The sequence below is a fragment of the Hippopotamus amphibius genome, chromosome 11 (genome assembly GCF_030028045.1).
Source record: "Hippopotamus amphibius kiboko isolate mHipAmp2 chromosome 11, mHipAmp2.hap2, whole genome shotgun sequence".
Classification (NCBI taxonomy): domain Eukaryota; kingdom Metazoa; phylum Chordata; class Mammalia; order Artiodactyla; family Hippopotamidae; genus Hippopotamus; species Hippopotamus amphibius.
The window spans coordinates 15813199-15830302 of NC_080196.1; the positions used below are offsets into that span (position 1 = coordinate 15813199).

Sequence of the window (17104 nt, forward strand, 5' to 3'; positions counted from 1 at the left end):
AGGTTAATCTCATCATCTCAAGGTCTTTAATCTTAATCACATCTGCAAAGTCCATTTGGCATGGAAGGTAACTTACTCTCCAGTTCTGGGGATCGTGACTTGAGCATGTTTGAGAAGCGTTATTCTGCCTACTACATGCAATATTGTTTATTAGTTGGTGTTTTACATCCCTAATATGTATTTCTGTTTTAATTCTAATACTGCTGTTTTCAACTTTAGTATTACTTTAAATATAATTTTTTACTTTATAACATATCCTCTTATTTAGTATGGCTCTACTATTCTGATGTCCCAAAGAACGTTTCTGCGTATAATTGACTTTAGCATGTTGATTTTGGTTATAGTTGTTTAAAGATCACCCCCCTCTCCCTGCCCCGAAAGTTTTATAGGTATTTTAATTGAATTTAAGAGGGAAAGGTTCCTGGTACTGATCCCCATTTTGCTGGCATCCCTCTAGCTTGGCCTCATCTTTCACTTGGTAATTTTTATCTCTTACTCTGTGTTCGTCACTCACTGGTACCATTCAGGTAGAAAATATGCTTTTAGTTGTGTGTGGAATGTGCTGTCATATAACTTTTGATGAAAGGGCTATTTCTACCACTGGGGAAGAATTTTTCTCAATGAAGAGATGAAAGAAGATGAAAGTATACTGGCAGATGAGAAAGTTCTTTTGAAAAAGTTAAACCACATGTAGCATCAAATGCTCTTTTGTGTAACATTAGTAAACTTGTTCACGGACTTGTGAATTCAAGAAATCTTTCTTCCAGTAGAGTTAGCTAGTGATTGCTCTGGACTTTCCCAAATTTAAAAGGTTTAGAAATTGAGCTCGCTTCCAATACCATTCATAGAGGTAGGGACTTTCCTTAACAGCTTGAAGAAAAATTTTTTAGAGAAAAATATTTTTTACAGTGAAGTCAGTATTGAACTTTAACCTGTCAAATGCTGATTATTGGATCAAACTCCTGTTATGGTAAAAGTGAAAAATCTGAACATACATTTAATGGAAAAGGCTTTTTATAGTTCTTAACAGAGATAGAAAGAAAGGCATTTTTTTCTTTTAAAGGTTGATAAGAGTTTTCAGGTGGTTTTAAAATTTTGGTCTGATATTCTTTAATTAGAATGAAATGACAGGTTGTCCTAGTTTATTTATGTACAATCAAAATTAAGAGAGCTAATGAGAGAGTTCCTCTGTATCTATGTTGGTGTATATCTGTCATGTATTAACCTTAGTTACTCCTGGAAGGATTTGTTATATCTTGGGAAAAAATCAAAAGCTAGTAAAATCATAGCCAGAACATACAAGTATAAAAAGACTCACACCAAGTACTAGAGAAATGTGGATAAAGAGTAGTCTTTGCACATTTTCAATAGAATTAACTTGAGCGATGCTATTGAGGTTGTTCTGTTAACCCTCCAGTTACTTCCTTTTGCAGGTAGAATATAAAGTCTAACCGGCACAGCATGAGCCACAGGGTCTCACATAGTCTTCCTGCTTGATTATCTGACCTCATCTCCTACCACGGTGCCCTCATTTGCCATCGCTTCTGTCTCTCAGCCCTTGTATGTACTCTTCCCCCTGGAGGTTCACATGGTGCTTCTGTCTTAGGGTTCAGGTCCCAGCATTAATGCTGCCTGTCCAGCAGTCGACCTGGACCACTGTAGCAAAATTGCCCTCTCCTCCTCCAGCCACCCCCAGATTTTACTTTCTTCATAGCATCTATCATGGTGGGAAATGAACATTTTCAGTTGTGTACCTGTTTATCTCCCCCAGCTAGAACGTAAGGCCCACGAAGCACGGACTTGGTAGTAGTTTCGCGATTCCTGGAACAGTCATAATGCTTGGTTGGTGCTTAATAGATATTTGTCAAGCAAATGATTGCGTGGTAGAGGTGACTGGTGGCGGAGCATTTGGGGGAGTAGTTGTTGCTAGGTTCAGTTGGATATGGTTTTGTGATCATTTAGTGATGACCTCCATGTGTAAAGGAAAAGGGAAATTCATGAAACGTGTCCTCTATGTGCCATTCCTAGATAAGATATACTAAGACTACTTGGCAAAAATTTAGCAGGGTACCTTTGTGCCATAGTTCCCTCAACCTCGGAAATAACAGTGAGTATCCGCTGCCAGTTGTTGTGAGGATTAAAAGTGATGGTGCGTGTGGCATGTTAGCACAGAGCCTGGGACAGGGTAATTGCTCAAGAAATGTGTTATTACTAGTCATCGACTTACCTAGTTGCTGGCTGTTCAGGAAAAAACATACTTCAAGTGCATACTAAAGCTGAACCTCTGACTGCCGGATGGTATTGGCCTGTTACCTGACTACATGTTTGTTTTAGCCTAATTTGCAAAATTGTGTTTGAGGTGCGTATTAGTTTCCTAGGGCTGCCGTAACAAGTCACCACAAACTGGGTGGCTGTCTTAGCCATACTCTAAACCTGCTCTTTCCAGCGTGGTTGTCAGTAGCCACAGATGAATACTTCAATGAATTAAAATTAAACTTCAGCTCCTCAGTCACAGTTAGCCACATTTCAAGTATGCAGAAACTGCATGTGGCTGGTGGCTACCCTGCTGGACAGCCCAGCGTGTAAACGTTTCCGTCATTGTGGAAAGTTCTGTTGGACAGCACTGCTCGAAACAAATAGGAAACTTCGGAATAGCTCTTTTATTTGCTTTAGGTGACTTCGTATATGTTTGTTTCTTGAATATATATTGAGTTATAAATTTGGAGTAGTTCATAATAGCTGAATAAAATATTTTTATGGGTTTCTTTTAAAAGTTCTGCAGCAGAATGACTCATTAATGTTATTTATGAATTGTTTGCTCACTGTCAGGAACATATGGAGTCAGTAATAGAACAGACTGCATGTCTTTTTTTTTCTTGTATATTTATAACTAAGTGCCTGAAGGACACAAGATACTGTTTTATTTATTTTATTTGAATTATATGCCAGAGACTAAGCTCTTGTGTATTCAGGGCTACAATTTATAGTATTAATTAAGAACAGCTTTCCTTTTCTCCCCAGAATGAATTCAATATATTCTTCATTACTGTATGTGAATCTTGAGTTTGTTCTCACTCATGATTGTTTTTCCTTCTCCCCCGGCCTCCAGCCCTGTGCTTTTTACTTCCTGGACTCTCCTGCTTCCATTAAATTCCTCTTCCCCTGACTCATCTCTCTTTCTTCACTGTCTCCTCTTCTTTCTTTTTTTCTCCCACCGCCTCCTCCAGCATCCTCCTTACTAGAAGTGGAAATGACACAAAATTTTCTTAAAAGCATTTAATGAACTTATCCCCTGCTTTTTTGTAATCAAATGTTTTTTTTCCTTTTTCTTAAAGTTTGGTAGAGTCTTCCTTTTGAAGTCCTGGAGTCACCCCACACCACCCAGCGATTACTGATCAGGTGTAGGCAGTATCTATTTTTCTGCCTTAAAAGCAGATGTAATAATCAGGTACCTTTTTAAAATCAGAGGCTGTGTTTTCAGCTGTATGCATTCAGGTTAATTCTGTGTGACATTAGGGTATAAGAAAAATCTTTCTTCATCTCTTCAACACACACACCCATGTACACATTTAAAGTCTTGACATAATTTCCACTCACAGAAAAGTTGTGAAAATAAAGAATTAACATACACCATTTACCCAGCTTCTCCAAATGTTAATATTTTACCTAATTTAATTATTCTTTTTATATATACACATTTTCCTGATCCTTTTGAGAGCAAGATGTAAACAAGATGCCTCTTTACTTCTAAATATCCTTATATTTAAAAAACAAGGACGTTCTCTTATATCACTGTAGTCCAATCATAAAAATCAGGAATTTAACATTGATAAGATTCTATAAGTTAATGTGCAGATCTTATTAACTGTTCCAATAATGTCCTGTATAGGGAAAGAAAAATTCCAGATCCAAAGCTGCATTCAGTTGTCAGATCTCTTCAGTCTCCTTTAATTGGAACATTGCCTCCGTTTTTCCTTGAGTTTCATGACCTTGACGTTAGAACATTTGACCACCCTCAACCTTTCTCGGGGGGGATGGTGGTGGTAATAACAGCTCTTTTGAGATATAGTTCACGCACCATATATTCCCCCATTTAAAGTGTGTCATTCAGTGGTTTTTAGTATATTCAGAGTTACGTGACCATCACCACAATCAATTTTAGAATATTTTCTTCACTCCAAAAAGAAACCCAGTACTCCTTAGCAGTCCCTCTCATTTCTTTCACCACCCACCATAGGCAATCACTAATCTACCTTGGCTCTGAAGATTTCCCTGTTGTGGTCATTTCACATGCGTGAAATCAGATAATATTTTTCTTTTTATTCCTCTGGCTTCTTTCCTTTAGCATAATGTTTTAACATTATTAATACTTCATTCCCCTTTATGGTTCATTGATACTTTGTTTATGGATATACCACCTTTTGTTTATCTATTCATCAATAGATAGGACTTGGGTTCTTTCTACCTTTTGTTTATTGTGAATAATGCTGTGACTGTGTACAAGTTTTTGTGTGGACGCACGTTTTCATTTCTTTTGAACAAGGTGATTTTTTTTAAGTTTTTGTTTTTATATTTTATTTTATTTATTTTTATTTTTGGCTGCATTGGGTCTTAGTTGTGGCTCACAGAATCTTTTGTTATGGCACGCAGGCTCTTTGCTGTGGCGTGTGGACTTCTCTAGTTGTGGCACGCAGGTTTTCTCTTCTCTAATTGTGGTGCACAGGCTCCAGGGTGCGTGAGCTCTGTAGTTGGCGGCACGTGGGCCCTCTGCACGGGCTCAGTAGTTGTGGCTCTTGGGCTTAGTTGCCTCACGACATGTGTGATCTTAGTTCCTCAACCAGGGATTGAACCTGTGTCCTCTGCATTGCAGGATGGATTCTTTACCACTGGACCACCAGAGAAGTCCCTCATTTCTCTTGGGTATCAACCTAGGATTGGAATTGCTGGATCATATGGTTTAATGAATTGAGGATCTGCCAGACTGGTTTCCAGAAGCAGAAGCAGCATTTTATTACATTCCCGCTAGCCATGCGGGATGAGGGTTTCAATTTCTCCATAGCCTTGCCCGTACATGTTACTGTCTGTCCTTTTGATTATAGCCATCCTAGTGGCTATGAAGTAGTATCTCATTATGGTAAAATATACATAACATAAAGTTTACTATCTTAACCAATTTTAAGTGTGTAGTTCAGTGGCGTTAAGTACATTCACTCTGCTGTGCAGCCATCACCACCATGCATGTCCAGAGTATTTTTGTCTTTCCAAACTGAAAATCTATGTACATTAAACAGTAACTCCCCACTTCCTCCACTGTGGTTTTAATTTGCATTCTTTGGTTGGTTAATGATGTTGGACATCTTTTCATGTGCTTATTGGACATTTGTATATCTTCCTCGGAGAAATGTCTATTTAGATCTTTTGCCCATTTTTAAATGCCTTATTTGTCTTAATGCTTTATATATTCTAGATTCAGGTCTCTTATTTAGCTATATGATTTGCAAAAATTTTCTCCCATTTTCTTTGTTATCTTATTATTTTCTTGGAAGTGTCCTTTGATGCACCAAGAGGTTTTAATTTTGGTGATGTTCAGTTTGCCTTTTTTCTTTCATCATTCATGCTTTTGATGCAGTAGTAAGAAAGCATTGCCTTATACATGGTTCATCTAGATTTATGGCTTTGTTTTCTTGTAAGAATTTTATAGTTTTAGCTTACCTCCAACTTTTTGACCTTTTAACTGCTCCCGCCACATGTTATTCTGACTGTTCTCTAGGGATCCTACTTCTTATTTGGTCCCTGTGCTATGAGATTGGGTGCGATACTCCTTTTGAACTGTTATGTCTCCAACTGCATAAGAAGGCATTTTTGTTTTGATTCCATCATTGAATTATTTCATATTGTACTTCTATTATCTTTTACCCTCAACTGATATGTTGGTTTTTCACCTTCTTTCGCTGGGAAATTTGACCAGCTTTTCCTTCTTTATTCTACTCGTGTTTCTAATATTGTAGGCAATGTGAGTGTCCATGTGGAATGTCTCACCAACACTCTAACCTTACTTCTCAACTCCCGTGGTTATCACCTTCATCCTCTTTCAGCTAATTGTTCTTGTGACTAGATCTTGGGCCTTGCTGTTTTTCAAAAATACTAAATGCCTGTATCTGTACTCTGTTATAACCTCCTATTCTCTTTTCTCCTTTATCTTTCTCCATCCTGACTCCTCTTTCCCACCCTCCCTTTCCTTTCTTCCTTCCTTCCTTCAACCCCAGCCATTTTATTTCTCTTTTCTGGCTCTGCTTCTTTCTCAATCTAACGTTAAAGTTTCATCTTATCCAGCATACATAGTTTCCTTTTCTCCGTATCCTTCACATCCATCCTATAAATCTCTGTGCTGTTTCCCCAGCCTTTTGAACCTTCCTGGCACATGTTAGCTGTTTAACAAATGATGAGTGAGTGAATGAATGATGGAATGAATGAACAAACCTTGGGTCAATCTATTTAACTGTTTGGTTCCGACATAAGATCTGCTGGGCCCTGAGGGAAATGACAGCTATACATGGAATCATTGTTAAAAGTTCATGGTTATCTAATTTCAACTGGTATTCTTAATGCCGTGGCAATTTTTACGTGTTTCTAGTCTCTCTCTCTCTTTTTTTTTTAGAACAGGTATTAAATTTTAACAGGTATTTTAAACATCCCCTCTGTTGCCTTTTAACAGTATGCTTTCTCACCCATAGCAGATGAACTTTTTATTTAACTGAGAAAATTGAGGCCAACAGATAGGAATCTTGCTTAATATCCTCTTTGACTTCTATGAGAGGCAGAGCATCTGTTTTCATGCTTTCCTCCTAAACCCCTTGTTTCCGAAGATGACTTGGCCCCTCTCCCATTCTGGGCTTGTGCCTCTGCTACCTGCGTTTTGGATCTTACCCTCTCTACCTCCTGAAGGACCTAGCTCCATCAATTGTTTCTTCTGTCTTCAGTTCCTTTTTCTCTATGGCCTTTCTTCCCCCAGCATGTAAACTTAAAAAAAGAAAGGAAAGAAGGAAAGAAAGAATTAAATATACTAACACATGTATACTCAATTTTTTTTTTTAAAGCTTCCAGGAGTCCTCTTTCTCTTTTATCTGCCTGGCTTTTTGTAAGAGTTGTCTATATGAGCTGTCACCATTTTCTTATTTATGATTCATTACTGCTGAACTGTCTCTCCTGAGTTCGTTGACCCCCTTACTGTTGAATCAGGCATACCCATTTTAGTCTGTGTTACTTGTTATCTCTGAAGCATTTGACACTGTTGGTTGCTTCTTCCTCTTTGAACTCTGTTATCATGGGTTTGATTACATTCTATAAGGAAGGCATGTGGATTCTCTTAATAAAACCAGAACTTAATGGTTCCAGTGGTTCTAGGTGGACACATGCATCTCCAGTTAGGTAGGTTTGTTTAGGACTAACGACCTAACTTTCTCTGAGATTTACTTTGCCTTTGTCAATTTCTCAATAATTATTGTTACTACTACCATCAGGTGGGGCTGAGTGGTCACAGGCAGGGCTGGATTTGAGTATGTTCTCGCAGGTCTTCCCTTATTCCGTATTTCCTGAGGCCAACAGAATATTTCAGAGATTGGCCATTGCATTTTAAATAAAGTGTTCTTCTTGTCTCAGCTGAGTTCATGGCAACATCATTGTATAATAATGAAAGATTAGGAATAACAAAAGTGTTCATCAATAGCGGAATGTATGAATGCATTACGTTATATCTGTACATGAGATATTAGGCAGCTAGGAAAATGAATGAAGTAGACCTAGATGTATTGATGATGTATGGAAAAAAATCAGCGGGAAGGTGTGTCATTTTATCTGTCATCTATCTCTCTCATAATTTGTAAGGGAAAAAATGCTGCGGAACAGAACCATGTATAAATGTTTAAACTTGGTATCTATTCATCAAACCATTATGAGTGGTTCCATCTGAGGAGTGGAAATGGAGGGTGTTATGAGTTACTTTATTTCCTTTTTATATTTCTGTTTTGTAATAAAACAATAATGATTTTGAGGATTTTAAAGGTAGAAGAAGTATGAAGTTATGACCTATTCTTATCTGTCTTGCTCTCCTTGCTCTAGCTTCCTGGACTACAATCTTTGCTTTTTTTGTTTTCCTTCCAAACTCTAGCCACTTGGAACTGAATATCCTTAGTGGGCTTCTCCTATCTTAATCCTGTTTATCCCTCAAGAGGCACCTTTGGCTCCCTGAGAAGCATTGCTGGATTACTCAGACACAGTTTATTACCTTCCCTCTTTGTTCCCATGGCACCCTGGGAAATCTTCCGTAGTCACTGGTGTCTAGGGCAGGAGCTGTTATTTGATTTTGTATTCCATGAACCTGAGTGGGGTACCCAGCACATGGTAGAAATTCATTAAAAGGGGTTTCAGTGTTAAATAATAAAGCATAAAATTTGGAGTAGATCTTAATGCTGGCATGTCCTTTTGTGTAGGTTGTCATATTATTCTATTTTCCTTGAAGCTTTGTGTGAAAATACGTTTTAATTAAACTGCAGTTTATGTCTCACAATGTGTTGAATTTATGTTGATAAGCTATCCTAACAGAACTCCAGGCAGTTTATTTAAATGTAATATGATTTCTTCAATTATAATTGGAGGACAGGAGAGTTATAATTTCATACTTCATTGTAACACAAAACAATATGGAGTATATTTTATATCATCTCCAAATACGTTAATTGAAGAAAACCTGCATTTGTGTGCTTTGAAATGTGTTATGTTGACTCAGGCAGAAGGATAAACAAAAATTAATGTTTCTTCTGCATGTAAATTGCTTGTCTAACAGTTTGTTTTGTTTTTAGGTTCAACAGATAGATCGTGTGGTAGAAGTTGTGGAGGAAACAATTAAAGGTAATTGTTGAAAGTCAGAAAAGCACTTGTATATATTGTTTGAACTATATTATAAAAATACTACTTGGTTAACACTTGTTAAGCATTTTCATGAAAATTATTGTTGGACAGAAATCATAAAATTTTGTCCTTGACTGCTTCGTGTGTTGACCAGTCCATTATAGGAGGCATATTTTTGGTTGGCTTATAAATGAGTCAGGTCATAGTCTTTTTAAAAAATCTTATTGTTATTTTAGTGAAAAAAATAGATTTCATTTGAATCTCAGATCAGGAAGACAGAATTTAATTAATTTTAAAATAAGGAAATGTCTTTATTCGCTTTTTTTCAGTTTTATTGGGATATAATTGGCATTATTTGCTTGTTTTTATATCACATAGTTTTAGTTATCCCCCCTGAAAGTAGTATTCAATTTTGATTCCTCTTCTATGTATAATTTTTGTAGCTATACCAGAAAATAGAATTATGTTTTGATTGTTTTATTAGCCAGTGTTCTTTGAAACAGATTCTTATTGAATCCACTGAGGAATAAACCATTCTTAATTCTGTGGATTAATTTGTAAATATAGTCTACTTTTTTCTGTTAGATTAGTACAAATGAAAACTGATAATATAATATTAAAATATTAAGTGAATTGAGGTTCTCACTTAAAATTTTAACCATTTTTTTTATAAGTGGAAATTTTGTATTTAAAAAAAACAAAAATAGGGACTTCCTGGTGGCGCAGTGGTTAAGAATCCGCCTGCCTATACAGGGATCACGGGTTTGATCCCTGATCCAGGAAGATCCCACATGCCACGGAACAGCTAAGCCCATGAGCCACAACTACTGAGCCTGTGCTCTAGAGTGTGCGAGCCACAACTACTGAGCCCACATGCTGCAACTACTGAAGTCCACTTGTCTAGAGCCTGTGCTCCGTGACAAGAGAAGCCACCGCAATGAGAAGCCCGCTCACGGCAACAAAGAGTAGCCGCTACTCGCTGCAACTAGAGAAAGCCCACACACAGTAATGAAGGCCCAACGCAGCCAAAAAACAAACAAAAAACAGACCACTTCCACCAAATTGAGATTTTTAACCACATACTCTTCCTGCTGGTTTGTATTTACTGCCTTCTACCTGCTCTTATTCATTAACTTTGAATCTTTAGTTATTAGGTGACCACAGAATATGAGAATTTTAGACTATACTTCAGTCTTCCTTGAAATCCTGAAATAAAATGAAATACCATGATTAAAAATTTGTAGCAGTGATAATTTTGAATTTTTTTTTTTTTCAAACTATACCTCAACCCCATCTTGTAAGGTCTAGAAGTACTAGCATTTATTGTGCCCTTAGTGTGTGACAGGCACTATACTAAGCATGGAGTATAAGTCATTTAATTTTACAACAGTCCTGTGAAGTGGGTACATCTGTTCTCATTTTTCAGAAGACGAAGTTGGGACATAGGAGCATACGGGTGCTAAGTGGCAGAATTGGAATCTGAATCTAGGCGGTCTGACTCCAATGCCTGTGCTCTTAAATTTGACACTCTGTTCACACTGCACCGTGACTGCTCTGCTCACTCCCAGTTGAGAATCACTGTCTTAATGGCTGTTCAATTGAGCTTCTTAAAGCAGTGCTTCAGGATGCTTGAGGGTATTGTTGCTTGTCTTGAGTACCAGGCATAAACTAGCCACTAAATAGTTTTTAAAAACTGAATGACAGTGAAGATCATGCAGGAGAAACTCTATGTGACCACAGGTATGGCGATGACTTTTTAGATGTAACTCCAAGGCACAGTCTGTGAAAGAAGTAATTGATGAGCTGGACCCCATTAAAGTTAAAAACTTCTGCTCTACAAAGGACAATATCAAGAGAATGGGAGGACAGGCCACAGACTGGAAGAAAATATTTGCAAAAGACATACCTGATAAAGAACTGTAATCTAAAATATACAGATAACTTGAAACTTCCCTGGCGGTCCAGTGGTTAAGACTCCACACTTCTAATGCAGGAGGCATGTGGATGATCCCTGGTTGGGAAACTAAGAACCCACATGGCGTGCGGAGTGGCCAAAAAATTAAAAAAACAAACAAACTCTTAAACGCAACAATAGGAAAATAACCTGATTAAAAAATGTGCAATGACCTTATCAGAAACTTCACCAAAGAAGATACATAGGTGGAAAATAAGCCTATGAAAAGATGCTCCACATCATGTCATCAGGAATGACACCAACCAGCCTCTTTCCTCCAAGAATTAATTCATTCATACTAATTCAGATTTGCTTTAAAGTGGGCTTATTATGAATAACAAAAGATGTTCCTCTCACCCCTGTCACCCAGGAAATCCTAAGAGTTTTAGAAGATCTGTACCAGGAACTGGGGATCGTGATGGAATATGTATTTCTTATATTACAGTATCACAGAAGGCCTATCACTTAGAGGTTGGATTAATTAGGGATAGCATCTCACTGAAGAGTTTTGCTTAAGTGGATTTATTGGAGAGGCTGCAGTGAGGTTTAATTGTGATAGTCTACAGCAAGAGATGGATTGAAGATGAAGCTGATGTGAGTGTTCACTGGCAGGTTGGTTTGAGGGTGGGAAGGCTGATGAATTAAGTCTTAGTAACACAAACGAGAATTTTAGAGATGGAAGAAATAATTACGGTAGATGCCCTTAGTTTGCAGATGAGGAAGCTGGTCCGGGAAGGGGTTAAGTGGCTTATCTGAGCTCTTCTGGTTAATGGAGATCTGGGCCTGTAACTGACACTTCCGTCCTTCACTTTCTATTTCTACTGCCAATACTTACTTTCATTAAGACAGCATGAGTTATTGAAATAATGGGGTCCTTGTAACAGTTAACTACTTGTTGGCTGTCTTTGGGTAAGTTAGTTTCCTGAGGCTCAGTTTTCTCAGTTTAAAACGGAGAGTGTTAAATGGTTAAGAGTTTTGAGATACCTGGGATATACTAGGGGAAAATTCATGTTAATGTTTATTTCTTACTACCTCCTTAATACTTAGTCTGCTGCTGGAATAATCTAAATGACCTTAGATAGCAGTGACACGTCTTTCAATCAAACTATATATACATGACTGTCATTTTCTGGGAATATTTTACTCTCCTGCCTGTGTACCTTCAGTGGCTGCTTGTTACCTACCAAATTAACGTGTGACTTCTACCTCACTCTGCCATTTCCACATTTTCTTCCATTAATTCCATACATACACCTTTTGCTCCAGCCACCTGCTCTATTTGATGTGTCTTGTATATTGTTTGCAGTTTGCTTTACATTCATCTTAGGATCTTACGCAGAAGTTGTTAAGTTCTGTTTGCCTTCCAGACCCTTTACCCACCCTTCCCCACCTTGATGTGTGTCCATGGAGGCAGACCTGTGTGGATTGCATCAGTAGGGTCCTTGCTACTTGGCATCTAGTTGGATCTCTCCACTTAGAAGTTGGAGGTGTGACTAGAGTGTGAGATGGGAGGATTCGTTCCCCTCTCTCACTCGCCCCTTTCTTCCGTGCTCATCCTAGATTGGTTGCTTCCTTTACCTGAAGGTCTCAGCTCCTGTCAGGTGGTCCTCTGTATTCATCTGTTTCTCTGGATTCCTGTAACTCTTCCTTTCCTTTGCTTTTTTCAGGCCCAGGGGTGAAGACAGCACCCCATTGTTGCTAGCCTGAGACTATTGCATTGTCTCTTGGTTTTCCTAACCTTGCCAAACTCTAGTAAATAGTCCCTTTATTAAAATCTCTTCAGTTATGCAGAGTGCCATCTGCTTTGCTGGGGCTCTGATTGATAAGTGCTCCATGGAGAAGAAGGCTCTGCCCAGAAGGGCCAGATGGAAGATAGCCTGACTAGAGGATTCTGCTGTAACTGTCTTGTTTCCACATTTGATTCCTGTTGGGCTCTCTTCATACGTCTTCCTTGAAGGGGGTTTGGACACACAGCTTCTGCCACAGCCTGTTTGCATTCTTCTTGTGTTATACCAAGTAATGTTTTAAAAAATGTATTAGTAAGATACATTGGTGATAAAAACTTTTAAATCTATTTTAATTACAATAAAACCATGCAAAGCATATTCCATTTATCTGTCTTGGTTGGAGCAAAAATGGAGAATTTAAGTTATTGCGAATGAGCTATCACTGCTTGACACTAGTGGCCTGAAAATACCATCCATTTATAGTATTTGCTTTAGGAGAGACCATACTATAATGACTTTAGGATTTTCTTCTGTATAACTATGTAACTAACGCTAAGGGAAGAAGTACACTATTTAAAGAATTTACATTTCTTTTTTTAAAAAATACTCATATGCACCTTAGTCTTGGGTTACCTGGTCAATAAAGCTTTTTTTTTCTTGGTATAAAAGCTTTGAAGGAACTATAAATCTGGGTATTTCTTCTGATACATGTATACGAAGTCTTCTAAACAAAAAAATCTTAAAAAAAAAGTTCTTGTGTTTGTAAAAGATACTCTAACCAGGTAACTTAAGACAAGTGATTGCAAATAAATATGTATTGAAAATAGAAAAAATGTTTTTACTGTTAAGTCATATTCCTTCTCTAGTCAGTCTCTAATAAAGGAGGCCTCTATTAATATGTTTGCTGATATTTCATTTAGTCTAATTCCAGATGCCTCCAGTGTTGGTAATTCAAGGCTATCCCAGTATGGTACAATCTGCAAGTTTAATTGATTTTCCATTTCCCCTAACTTCTCAGTAATTGATGTGATCTTGGATTAGACTGACCTACATTCCCAGGGTACTTTCAAACAGCTCTTTCTTGTTTAATACATTGCTAGTAATCTTCACTCTGTTACAATTGTACTTTGCATTTGATACTAATTTAGAATACAAACTTTTTGTAAATTGAGACCACAAGGCAGAACTATCTCAGGAGTGCTCTTATCAGTGTTGATGACTTCGTAACCTCCCTACAAAGTCCAGTTGAGATTTACTTGACGATGTTTCCAAGCTTAATGAATAAGTGAACTGAACTAGGATATGTAGCATGGTACATCTGGGATAGTATTGGACCACAAAAGCATATCTGCTTTTTCAGTATTTGACTTTCAATAAAATAATTTTCTTGATTTTCAAAATATGCTTTGAAAGGATACTCTTACACATCTTCTCATTATGTGTAACCTCTGATGTAGTTACTATAGTCTAAATGTAGTAGAGAAAGCTGTGCATTGGTTTTACCTGTTGGGAACACTTCCCAGTCTCACTGGTGTAATTAGGTGATAACTTCTGCCTTCTAATTAACTAAAGGATCCAGAAATTTATTGCTGTTATTTGGGTTTTTTTTTTTTTTTTTTGTGAGCCTGTTTAAGTTTATATTCTGTGTTAATACGTGATTACAGGTTGGTAAACATTACATTTTGCCACTTTCTCAGATGTGTCAGTTTATGTCCCTTCCAGTCCTCTTACCCTTCTCTCCCCTTCTTTGGTTCTCCCAAATAACTATAGTCCTCTAACTTTACCTGTTTGTCCTCTGTATTTCTAATATGTTCTAAAATGAACTTCTTTTCATTCACTGTATCTCTTTTAGGTAGCATTTTTCAAATCCTAATAGTTTTAGAAATAAGACCAGGCAAATTTCTTTTGATCCCAAACAGCAAAGTTCTGCCATAAGACTGTAAGTTGATTTTTCACATCACTTTATCCTATAAGAGCTAGTTTGGAATAATGGCTGGAAAGGACTGTTTATTGGAGAAACCACCATGTCTTGTCTGTATTTCTATGCCTTTATAACTTTATGAGCTAAATTATCAGTCCTGTTTCTAGCCACAGAAGTACTAAGCAGTCCCAGTATTTTTTATCTGCTCCAAAATAGCCCATAGATGCTTTCAAAAGTCTTCTTTAAACATTGAAAATAGTCATGTTTATTTTATTTTTTTAAAATAAAAGTAGTTAAGTAACTTTGTCAATATTTTTCTGCCATTAAAGCTTTTAAAACTCAAATAAATGCATAAATGTGTCCCTCATTCTGCTATACTGGCTTCAGAATTGTTTTATATGTTTTGGTTTGTCTTAAAGTTAATTACACTGCTTTTGCGCATTCATCACTTATATGTCCTTTTCTGTTCAAAGATGCATTATCCTATGGTTTGCAACCACCTTTTATTAATAATGGAATTTATTGATGTGAAGACTTGGGTATTTCATTAACTTTGACTTGTTTATTCCAAAGTGGAAGTGAGGAGGGTGCATAGTGTTGAATAGTTTGTTAGGTTGATAATCATATTATAGTTTTCACATAACACTGTTATAATGGTTCACTGGATTTCATTGTTCAAAACAAGGAAAGGAAATTAAGTTTGAACCTCTCAGGTTTCCCATGACCCAACCCTTGTGTTAGTGGTCCCACTGATCTGCCTGGTAAAGTAGCCCCATCCTTCCTTGTTTAAATATTAATAGGGACTTGCCTGCTGTGAAAATTACTCTTTGCAAAGCTTGATACTGCCTTGGCAGATTGCATGAAGGTGAGACTGCAAGTATTGTTGAATTCTCTAAAAATGCATTTCTGTAGCATAGACATCTGTGAGAACTGTTCATGTTAAAACCGTTTATTAAATTTGAACATTAACCATGTTTGTGTATTAATAATTTTCATTTCAGGTATTTGGTATTCACAGGTGTAACAATTTCTGGGTCCCAAGTTTCTAATTTCTGTTTAACCTAATAGGATTTACTTAGTAAACAATGCCACATAGATCAGTTAATCCTGTTTTGAGGCTCTGGCAGAAAGCATTAAAATTAATATAATAAACTTTAATGTACTTAAGTTCTCCCTTTACTGTAACTACTTTTGTAGAGAGTTGGCATGTGGTACACTGCTTTTATACTCTGCATGCATGTATGTGCTTTATTACATACTGGAAGAGTTTTAGTCTTCATTTAAAGAATCCGCTATTTTTGTTTAGTAAAATGTAGTGAGAATAGTTGGGACTATAAAACAGAGAAAATAATCCTAGCAGCTTTATTACATGTTTTAAATAGAGGGTGAAATTGTAGGTTGATTGTAGTATTTTCTGTTTCAGTTTGACTGTTCTTAACACAAGAGTAAATTGTATTGTATTGGTAATTCTTCTTTGGTACTTTATAGCTGCGTTCTGTAAAAGTAGAAATACAAAGTGGAAACCAGGTCATGTTAGAGGTGCACTATCCAAAACTCCAGTCATAAAATATACAGAAAAATTATGACATCTTTGAAAATTTTATTAAGAAAACAAATATTTTATTACTGGTAAAATCATATATCACAGACAAGTGAAAAAACTGGCAGCATAGAGTAACTTGATGGCTCAGATGTAACTAGACAAGAAACTTAAATCTGATTTTCTCTTTTTCTTGAAAATTTTGACAATTAGAAGAATTTTCTTGATGAGACAAGTTGTAGAATGTCTTTTATTAGGTGACGTCATTGACTTTGCCTTAGAAAACCTAATATTGTTGACAATTGGTATAGAGAAAGAATGCTCAGTTGATATTAAAGTTTTGTATCAAACGTTTGGAGATGCACATCTTTTCTTTCAAAAGTTCATTCCATAACACCCTACAAAGCATACAGCATATATGTAGCAATTACTTCTGAGACTGAGAGAATAAACACCAGTTTCACTTACTTATTAGTTTGGGGTGGGGAGAACTTATTTGCAGAATCTCCAGTTAGGATATCAACTATGGATGGATTTTTAAGTAGAAGTTTATCAGTACTACCATTTTATAACAAAGCATACATTTTATTGAGTGATAAAGAAATAGTAATTGAAATGTCTTTATAAAAGATGGTTTCTAACACATTAAATCTTTATTGTAACTCTGAAAATTCAGGTGCACCTTCTCTTTAAGCTGCCCTAAAGTCTGGTGCTGTGATGGCTGAGAATCGTGGATTGAGAATATGAAGAGTTAGGTTGAAATACTTCCTTCTACTGCTAACAGTGTCATGTTTAACAACCCGCACAACCTCATTGGTTCTCAATTTCCTGGGTTGTAAATTGTATGACATGGAAGGTCCCTTCAACTCTGAAATTCTAGGATTGTTGGAGTCTGCAATGTAGAACTGAGTTTCAGAGCCTGTCATTAGAATGAGATGCTGACATTTTGGACAGTGATCTCTAGCAAAAGTTACTATCATGTGACTAGCTTTTTCTCACATCCTAATCTCCACATGCCAAATTTTACTTTTTCTTTCCCCGTGCTGCCTTACTTA

The 17104-nt window shown here is 36.8% G+C and overlaps 1 protein-coding gene across 14 annotated transcripts in view; it reads left to right on the plus strand.

Annotated features, from left to right (window-relative positions):
• Positions 1 to 17104, plus strand: part of CDKAL1 (CDK5 regulatory subunit associated protein 1 like 1) — a 623539-nt gene that overhangs the window by 181192 nt on the left and 425243 nt on the right. For all 14 annotated transcript variants that reach the window (XM_057700490.1, XM_057700500.1, XM_057700489.1 and 11 more), the window contains one exon: positions 8859 to 8907. In XM_057700490.1, coding sequence (XP_057556473.1) covers positions 8859 to 8907 — 49 coding nt within the window. The remainder of the gene's footprint in view (positions 1 to 8858; positions 8908 to 17104) is intronic.